Source organism: Garra rufa, unplaced genomic scaffold (genome assembly GCF_049309525.1).
Source record: "Garra rufa unplaced genomic scaffold, GarRuf1.0 hap1_unplaced_093, whole genome shotgun sequence".
In the NCBI taxonomy this organism is placed as follows: domain Eukaryota; kingdom Metazoa; phylum Chordata; class Actinopteri; order Cypriniformes; family Cyprinidae; genus Garra; species Garra rufa.
The window spans coordinates 43,262-52,171 of NW_027394368.1; the positions used below are offsets into that span (position 1 = coordinate 43,262).

The 8,910-nt window shown below is 39.1% G+C and overlaps 1 protein-coding gene across 1 annotated transcript; it reads right to left on the reverse strand.

Annotated features, from left to right (window-relative positions):
- Window positions 1-1,046: 1,046 nt before the first annotated feature.
- LOC141316495 (uncharacterized) lies at window positions 1,047-6,974 on the reverse strand. Its single transcript, XM_073832776.1, has 2 exons — window positions 6,665-6,974; window positions 1,047-2,774 (listed from the first exon to the last, which is right to left on the reverse strand). Exons 1-2 carry the CDS (start codon window positions 6,966-6,968, stop codon window positions 1,258-1,260), a joined length of 1,821 nt encoding a protein of 606 aa, XP_073688877.1. The 5' UTR covers window positions 6,969-6,974; the 3' UTR covers window positions 1,047-1,257.
- Window positions 6,975-8,910: the final 1,936 nt, after the last annotated feature.

An 8,910-nucleotide genomic window follows, 5' to 3' on the forward strand; every position in this document is an offset into this window, starting at 1 on the left:
ACCCGTTCATTTTCTAATGTGTGGATGCGCTTTAGTCACAAAAAAAGTTCACTATTGGTAGATAAAGCATTACACCATTATATTCGATAACAATTAAAGCAGTTTAAAGCTTCTGTAACTATAAGGTTGACTAAACAATTTGTATCGATTTAAACTCCTAAATGTTTGCAAACACAGGAGCGCGACGCAACCTTTTTCTTTTCTTGTAGAATTTGTGGCATCATCGACGTACTACTGCCTTCCTCAGGTCATCTTTATACGCTGCTTGACATTTAAATTAAAAAATTTAAAGTACAGTCATGAGCAAAATCTTAATAATGACTTTCGCCGATTCATAACTCCACAGTCAAATAAGTCTTTCTGCATGCTGAATGGCACACTCCATTAATCACATGGTTTAGTTTCTTCTTGTTCAGTTTTTTCTGAATGTTTTCCAATCCTTGCTAACCCAGAGTTGATTAACTCCTCTCAAGTCCCTTATACTTGAGAGCAGCCATGTATGAAGAGTTTTTTGGAGGTTATAGTACATTGAAGAAATACCCCTCAGTAGAAATCGTGAACCGGGGGCAAGTAGACTGGACCACAAGGGCACTTCAGCAAAGGGGCAGGGGCTCAAGCTCTAGCATTAGCCATATTCAAATGTTTAATAAAGCAATAAGCCCCAAGAAGCCGTGGTTTACAGCGAAGCAGATTGCCTAAAACCCCCTTAGCTATTAAAAATTCACTGTAAATGGTTATTCAATATATGTAGCAATGTTTAACCAAAAAAAAAAAAAAAAAAAAACACACAGAGCAAATAAAGTGTAATGATATTAATAAAAACATTATACCTCCGGCAAACAATGTTCCTCAGAATCGTGGTTTAAACCGACAAATGTGAACAAAGCTGTAGGTTTATAGTTTAAATTACAACAGCTTAGAATGCGGCTCAACCAATCAGAATCAAGGTCTAGAACTACTCGTTTTATAAAAGTGCATTCTCGCACTAAAGATCAATCAAATATTACAGTGCAATGTTCTTTATTTCAAATAATTTATTTCCAGTCTTCAATTTACATTGTGTACATTGTGGCATTTCACACAAGGACAAACACTTTTTTTAATATTTTGTTCTGATTTTCAGAGTTCATATTTGGCCCACATTCAGCTGTGCTGTCACCGTTAATCAAAAAATTTTTATTTTATGGGTTATTATTGGGTGGGGGGTCCACAAGGTGGGAATCAAACTCAGGACAGCCGCAGAGAAAGCACACAGGGCTACTGGTGCCGACGTAGCCTTAATTTTACACAGATCCGTATTTTCTGGTGCCATTTTAAGTTGCTTAGCCATTTAAATCTCTTTCCACATGAAGAACACTGATAGCGTCTCACATCTGCATGACTTTTCAGGTGTATCTCTAAGTGCAATGGCAAAACAAATTTTTTATTACATTGATCACAATTAAACCGCCTTCCTCCAGAGTGAATGCGCATGTGATTTTTGAAATTGACCCTTTTTCTAAACCTCTTGTCACACTCAGAGCACTGCAGTTTCTTTCCAGAATGACTTTGCAAGTGACGTTTCAGGTCTATCTGGCATGTAAAACACTTTTTACACCGAGGACACACGTAAGGCTTCTCTCTAGTGTGAAGTCGCATGTGACCCTTGAGGTTTCCCCTAAATCTGAAAGTCTTTCTACAGTGAGGACACGTGTAAGGTTTCTCTCCAGTGTGAGTTCTCATGTGATTCCTAAGATTTCCTTTTCCTGAGAAGCTCCTCTCACACAATTTGCATTTGTAAGGCCTTTCTCCAGTGTGAGTTCTCATGTGGCAATTAAGGGATTCTTTATATGCAAAGTTTATTCCACACTGCTGGCACTTAAAAGGTTTCTCTCCAGTGTGAATTCTCATGTGAGGCTTCAGGCTAGCTTTATGACTAAAACCCCTTCCACACTGCTGGCACATGAAAGGCTTCTCTCCAGTGTGCATTCTCATATGAGTCTTAACGTATCTATTGAATCGGAAAGTCCTTTCACATTCCGGGCATTTGAAAGGCTTCTCTCCGGCATGAATTATTACATGCCTTTTAAGGCGTTTCCTGCTATAGAAAATCATTCCACATCGACGACAAGTAAAAGACCTCTTCTTTAAGTGAACTTTCAGGTGGGAAGTAAGGCGTGTTTTACTTGGAAAACTTTTTCCACACTGATCACATGTGAACGGCTTGTCTCCAGTGTGATTGGCCATATGATATCTTAAATTTAGTTCTGATTTTAAGCTTTTTGCACACAGTTTGCAGGTGAAAGGCTTCTCTCTTGAGTGAGTTTTCATGTGGCTTTTAAGGGCTGCTTTCTGAATGCAACTCTTTCCACACTGAGGGCATGTGTATGGTTTTACACCAGTGTGAATTTTCATGTGAGCGTTAAAGTTTCCTTTTTCCTTAAAATGTTTTCCACACTGTTGGCAGGTGAAAGGCTTCTCTTCATTATGAATTCTTTTGTGGACTTCGAGATCTTCAGGTTGAGTGAAACTCTTTCCACACTGAGGGCATGTGTATGGTTTCTCTCCATTGTGAATTCTCATGTGGACTTTAAGGTCTTCAGGTTGATTGAAACTCTTTACACACTGAAAGCAGGAAAAATAACTTGTCATTCGTGTCTTTTGACCAATTTTTTGTGAGGAAGTCTTTTCAGTCTGTGAGGTTTTATAAGATTTTTCTCCAATAATGAAATCATGATCTGTCTCTTCAATTTCATGTAGTACTTCATTCTCCTCTTTCAGTGCCATCAGGTCTACTGTGGAAAGAGACAAATAAGAATTTATTAGTTTTAATTTTCTTTATCTGTTAACATTTAAGTTAATTCAATATAAACTAACATGAATGAAGTACAACTGTATTGCTCAAATATTAATACATGCTGTAAAGATGTTCGTTTATTGCATAATGCTAGCTAATACATGCTTGGTAACAAAAGTGTACCTATAAAATGTACACACATTTTAGGTTGCAGCTAAAGAACGTTTGACCTGCAATATTTCACGGATAAATTATTTCGAAAGGACAAAGGGCTTTGATGAAAGTACCAGTGTGATAGTATTTTAATAAAGTATCACCAGGGGATGTACCACAGTGTCATATCAGTGACAAAATAATCAGCATGGGAGCATCAACTCATCTGAAGCACATCTATCCAGAAGTCTAATGAAGTTAAGAAAAAAGGGGCAAGAAAGATCCTTCTCAGCCATCAGTGTCTCAACTATCTAAAAGCAAGACAAGAGTGGAAGGACACAGCTCAAAGGTCTGTCAAAATTTAAGCAGCTACCATTGAAAAGATTGCCAATAACAACTAACCATTTTTAGTGGTTTCAGACCTTGGATTTAAGAGCCTCATGTTCCTTATTGAACCTAGGTACTGCATTAAAAATGAGAAGTTCTACAGAAGAAAGATGCTAGATGAAACCTATTCCAGAGTTTTGAAAAATCAAAAGTGAAGTGAGAAAGAAGGCAGCCCCATTCATGGCATTCACAACTGACTGATGTTCTGGAGTTACAGAGTCCCCGATGAGACTAACTGGGCATTACATTTCTGAGTACTGGTCAAGAAAGTACAACAGTTTTAGTGAAAAAAAAAAAGATAAGATTACGAGATTAAAGCCATTACATTTCAAGAATAAAGTTGAAATAAATTTATTCTTGTAATTTAGCGTTCTTCTCGGTTCACCGCATGGACAGGACTAAAGAATCGGGGAAGTCAAGGGGAGGCAGCGTGTGCTTAATGGTGAACAACAGCTGGTGCAACAGCGCAAACATCGTTCCTCTCACACGCTTCTGCACACCCAACCTGGAACTATTGACCATTAAATGTCGCCCTTTTTACCTTCCTCGGGAGTTTACATCGGTCTTAATCAGCGCCGTTTATATTCCACCAAAAGCGGACATGGACACTGCCTTATGCGAGCTGCATGAGGCACTCTCACAGCACCAGACACAACATCGGGATGCTGCGCTTATAGTGGCTGGGGACTTTAACAGCACCAACCTCAAACGCACTGCGCCAAACTTTTATCAACATGTTACCTGCCCCAGCAGGGGCGAAAGGACATTGGACCATTGCTACAGTACAACCAAAGATGGCTACAAGGCACAATCTCGCCCATCGTTTGGGTAATCTGACCAAGCCGCCATCTTCCTCAAGTAAAAATACAAACAAAGGCTCAAGCAGGAAGTTCCGGTTCAGAGAGAGGTCGCGCGCTGGACGGACCAATCGGTGGCCGTTCTACAGGACGCACTGGATGACGCAGACTGGGACATTTTCCGATGCATCTCAGATGACATCAACGTGTTTACAGAAGCGGTTGTGGGATTCATCGGGAAACTAACAGATGATAACGTACAAAAACCGACCATCAGAAAGTTTCCCATTCAGAAACTGTGGGTGGATAAGACCATTCACGATGCTCTGAGATCACGCACCGCTGCCTATAATGCGGGACTTGCATCGGGTGACATGAACTCGTACAAAGCTGCGTTATACAACGTTCGGAAAGCGGTAAAGGAGGCAAAGCAGCGCTACGGGAGGAAACTAGAGTCACGGCTACAACAAAATGACTATAGGAGCCTGTGGCAGGGACTAAGGACAATAACTGACTATAAAGCACCAACATCCGGTATGATGAAATGCAGACGTGTCTCTGGCAGATGAGCTGAACACCTTTTATGCTCACGTCGAAGCTGTTAGCAATGCTAACAACGCTAGCGGCGCTAACGACTGGAGACAGGAAGACAATGCCAACACCAGAAACGCATTCATCATCTCCGAGCATGATGTGAGGAGAGCCTTCAGGAGAGTGAACTCCAGGAAAGCAGCAGGACCAGACGGCATCTCAGGTCGAGTAATCAGAGCCTGTGCAGACCAGCTAGCACCTGTGTTCACTGAAATATTCAACCTCTCCTTATCTCAGTCGGTAATTCCTACATGCTTTAAAGGGTCCACCATTGTTCCTGTCCCAAAGAAACCCCATCCTGCTTCCCTCAATGATTATCCCCCTTTAGCCCTGACCTCAGTAGTGATGAAGTGCTTTGAACGGCTGGTTAGAGACTTCATCATTTCTTCACTACCTGACACACTGGATCCACTGCAGTTTGCATATCACCCGAACCGCTCTACGGATGATGCCATCTCTCACCTCCTCCATACATCACTCACTCACCTGGACACCAGAAAGGGGAATTATGTTAAAACGCTCCAGGACTCAGCCAATCCATGTGTCAGTGGATCTCCAACTTCCTAACTGGCAGACCACAGGCAGTAAAGATGGGCAGACATGTCTCAGCGTCCCTCACCCTCAGCACTGGAGCCCCACAAGGTTGTGTTCTGAGCCCCCTGCTGTACTCACTGTACACCTACGACTGCGTAGCCACTACCAACTCCACCACCACCACCATCAAGTTTGCTAATAACACTGTTGTGGTGGGCCTGATCTCTAACAATGACAAGACAGCCTACATGGAGGAGATTAGGAATCTGGAGAGCTGCTGCTCAGAGGAATGAGAGACTTTAGACTGCCCTCTGAGGTGCTTAGGAACTTCTACTCCTGCACCATAGAGAGCATCCTGACGGGAAACATCACAACATGGTTCGGTAACAGCACCATGCAGGACAGACGAGCTCTACAGAGGGTGGAGCGCTATCAGCCGAACGCATCATCCACACCAAGCTGTGAAAGACCTCAGCCATCCCAACAATGGACTGTTCTCTCTGTTGCGGTCAGGAAAGCGATTCCGCTCCCTGAAGGTCAACACCGAGAGACTGAGGAGGAGCTTCTTCCCGCAGGCTATACGGACTCTCAATCACAACACCAAATAGGACTTCACACTTTGATAGGCTGCTCACAAACTACTTTACTACCCACCATAAGCCCATATGGCTCACTTGCACAATTTGCACACCGCAGAACTGTGAACTTTGAACTGTGACATGCACATTACACACATAACTGGCACTTTTTGCACATTCTGCCTATTACAGAACTGTGTACTTCAACTGTGACTGTGATCTTGCACTTATTTTACATCTGCACATAGTCCTGCCCATAACTGCACATTCCTTTTTGTATATTTATTATATTCTATTGCTACTTTTTCTATTTTTTTGTTGTTATTGTTATTGTATTTTTACTTTAAAATTGTAACTGTAAGTTAATCCATATTCCTCTATATTTCTAATTCGTAAAAATCTCTTCTATACTGGAAATTCCTTCTCTAATTTTTATATGATAGGTTATCAGCAGTCGTATAAGCATTTCGCTTCATATCATACTGTGTATGACTGTGTATGTGACAAATAAAATTTGAATTTGAAAAATAAAGTAAAAATGTTTTGAGAATAAAGTCAAAATTCTGATAATTCATAGCAATTACAAGATTAAACTTTTTATATTTTTAGAGTTTATTCTAGCTAGGACTGGGTAATATGGCAAAATATTGAAATCTCAATTTTTTTCAGAAGGTTTAAACGATTGTTTTTTTTTTTTTTTTTTTTTGAATTTTTAACTAAACTTGAAACACGGTTCAAGTAGCTTTTTCCACACAGTTTACAGGTAAAAGGGCTTCTCATGTGGCTTTAGAGGGTTGCTTTTTGAGTGCAACTTTTTCCACAATGAGGGCATGTGTATGGTTTCTCACCAGTGTGAATTTTCATGTGAGCATTAAAGTTTCCTTTTTCCTTAAAACCTTTTCCACACAGTTTGCAGGTGAAAGGCTTCTCTCTATAATGAATTCCCATGTGAACTTTAAGGTCTTCAGGTTGATTGAAACTCTCTCCACACTGAAAGCAGGAAAAATAACTTGTAGTTTGAATCTTTTGAGCTCTTTTTCGTGAGTAAGTCTTTTTAGTCTGTGATCTATTAAAATATTTTTCTCCAATAATGAAATCATGATCTTTCTCTTCAATTTCATGTAGTACTTCATTCTCCTCTTTCAGTGCCATCGGGTCTACTGTGGAAAGAGACAAATAAGAATTTATTAGTTTCAATTCTCTTCATCTGTTAACATTTTAGTTAATGCAATAGAAACTAACATGAATTACGTACAACTGTATTGCTCAAATATTAATACATGCTGTAAAAATGTATATTGCATAATGCTAGCTAATACATGCTTGTTAACAAAAGTGTACCTATGAAACTTACACACATTTTTAGGTTGCCGCTAAAATTATTGAGAGGACAAAGGGTGGAAGGACACAGATCCAAGGTCTATCAAATTTGAAGCAGCTATAATTGAAAAGACTGCCACTGACAACCAACCATTTTCAGTGGTTTCAAACCTTTGATTTAAGGGTTTCATGTTCCTTATTGAACCTAGGTACTGAATTACAAATAAAAAGTTCTACAGAAGAAAGATGCTAGATGAAACCTATTGCAGAGTTTTGACAAAAGTCAAATGTAAAGTGACGAAGGAGAAGGCCCCATTCATGGCATTCACAACTGACTGATGTTCTGGAGCTAGAGTCCCCGATGAGACTAACTGGGAATTTCATTTCTGAGTACTGGTCAATAAAAGTATATTCTAGCTAAGGCTGGGCGATATAGCAAACAATTTAAATCTTGATTGTTTTGACCGATTCTTGATTTTGTACGATTTTTAACTAATCAACTTCAAAATGTATTTACAACATGATTCAAGTAGCCTCTTCTTTATTAACCCTCTAGTTAAAGAAAATGTTTAATTAAAAACACTGTATTAAAATGAAAACACACTAGTGTAAACAGGCCTAAGACCGCAAGTGCACATGACGTGTTCTATTTGGGACAGGGCCTTTCTGTCATTTAGACTTAGATGTACGCCATTGCTTACTGTATGTTGAGCAAATGCAGACTACTGGTAGAACCGGTATAATGGGCATAAGGAATGAATCTTTTAACACTGAGTTCAGGACAATCGGTTTGTAGCTCTGCTTCAACAGAGTGGTGGAAGTATGACGTCTCTTTGTAGGCCGATAAGATTTTTACATAGGCTTTTGGATTATCGCAAAAAATAAACTGTGTTCAACCATAGATCATGAAACTTACACGTTTTGTCCACCAAGATAATCCTCACAAAATATTATAACTTGTATGAATTTTGAAACCTAAATAAAAATGGCAGAACTATAAAGCTAAACTAAGGCTATAAACGGACTACATCAGTCGCTCGCCTTCAACGTCTCCACCACCATTCCATGTTACATTAACCTTTTCATATAAAACTGAAAAAAATAAAATAAACTAGAGCCAAAATAAAACTGAAATGAAACATTAATAAACAGTAGGAGTGAATAAATTAAATAATCATTACTAAAGCACATGTGAAAGCACATTTCGAAATAAGGTCCATTAAAAGTAAATGAATCCCTGACTAATATGAATATTTTAATTAAAAACCAGTCTACAGGTAGTAGTCAATAAAAATATAGTCCATGCAATTATTATAACAGCAGATTGAGCAAGTTTTTGATTATGGTAGGATAAACCTATTTTAGTGAATAAAGGTGGTTAAGGTGGTTACACAAAATGTTATTTTATCCTTTCTACTAGAAAATCCTCAATCTTTCTGCTTTTAAACAGCTTCATGTGGTCGTAAACATTTAACATTAAGGTGACTTAAGTACTATTTTTCAGTAAAGTTTCACCCCAACAATGTAAAGCTGGTAAATGTGGTGTTAATCGTAACATGAGTTTACCTTACGGTACAAACCCAGAGTCTCCGCTGGTTACACCAGTAATAAAACAGCATTTTCCATACTAAACTTGTGGCTTCATTTCAGGGCAAAGCAAAACATTGTCGAACAACAATATAAAAGACGGGGAACTAGTTTGGTTATTCTACAATTAGAAAATAATATAAATTGATAAACTGTTCTGCGTGATGACGTTAAATGTCTCTGACAG

What these genes read in the sequence shown, in the direction of transcription:
- LOC141316495 (XM_073832776.1), bottom strand. Translation starts at nt 6,968, where the DNA reads ATGGCACTGAAAGAGGAGAATGAAGTACTACATGAAATTGAAGAGAAA. An exon ending in TCACATGAAAATTCACACTG is followed by an intron (nt 2,775 to 6,664) that starts GTGAGAAACCAT and finishes CTCTTTCCACAG; the next exon opens with TAGACCTGATGGCACTGAAA.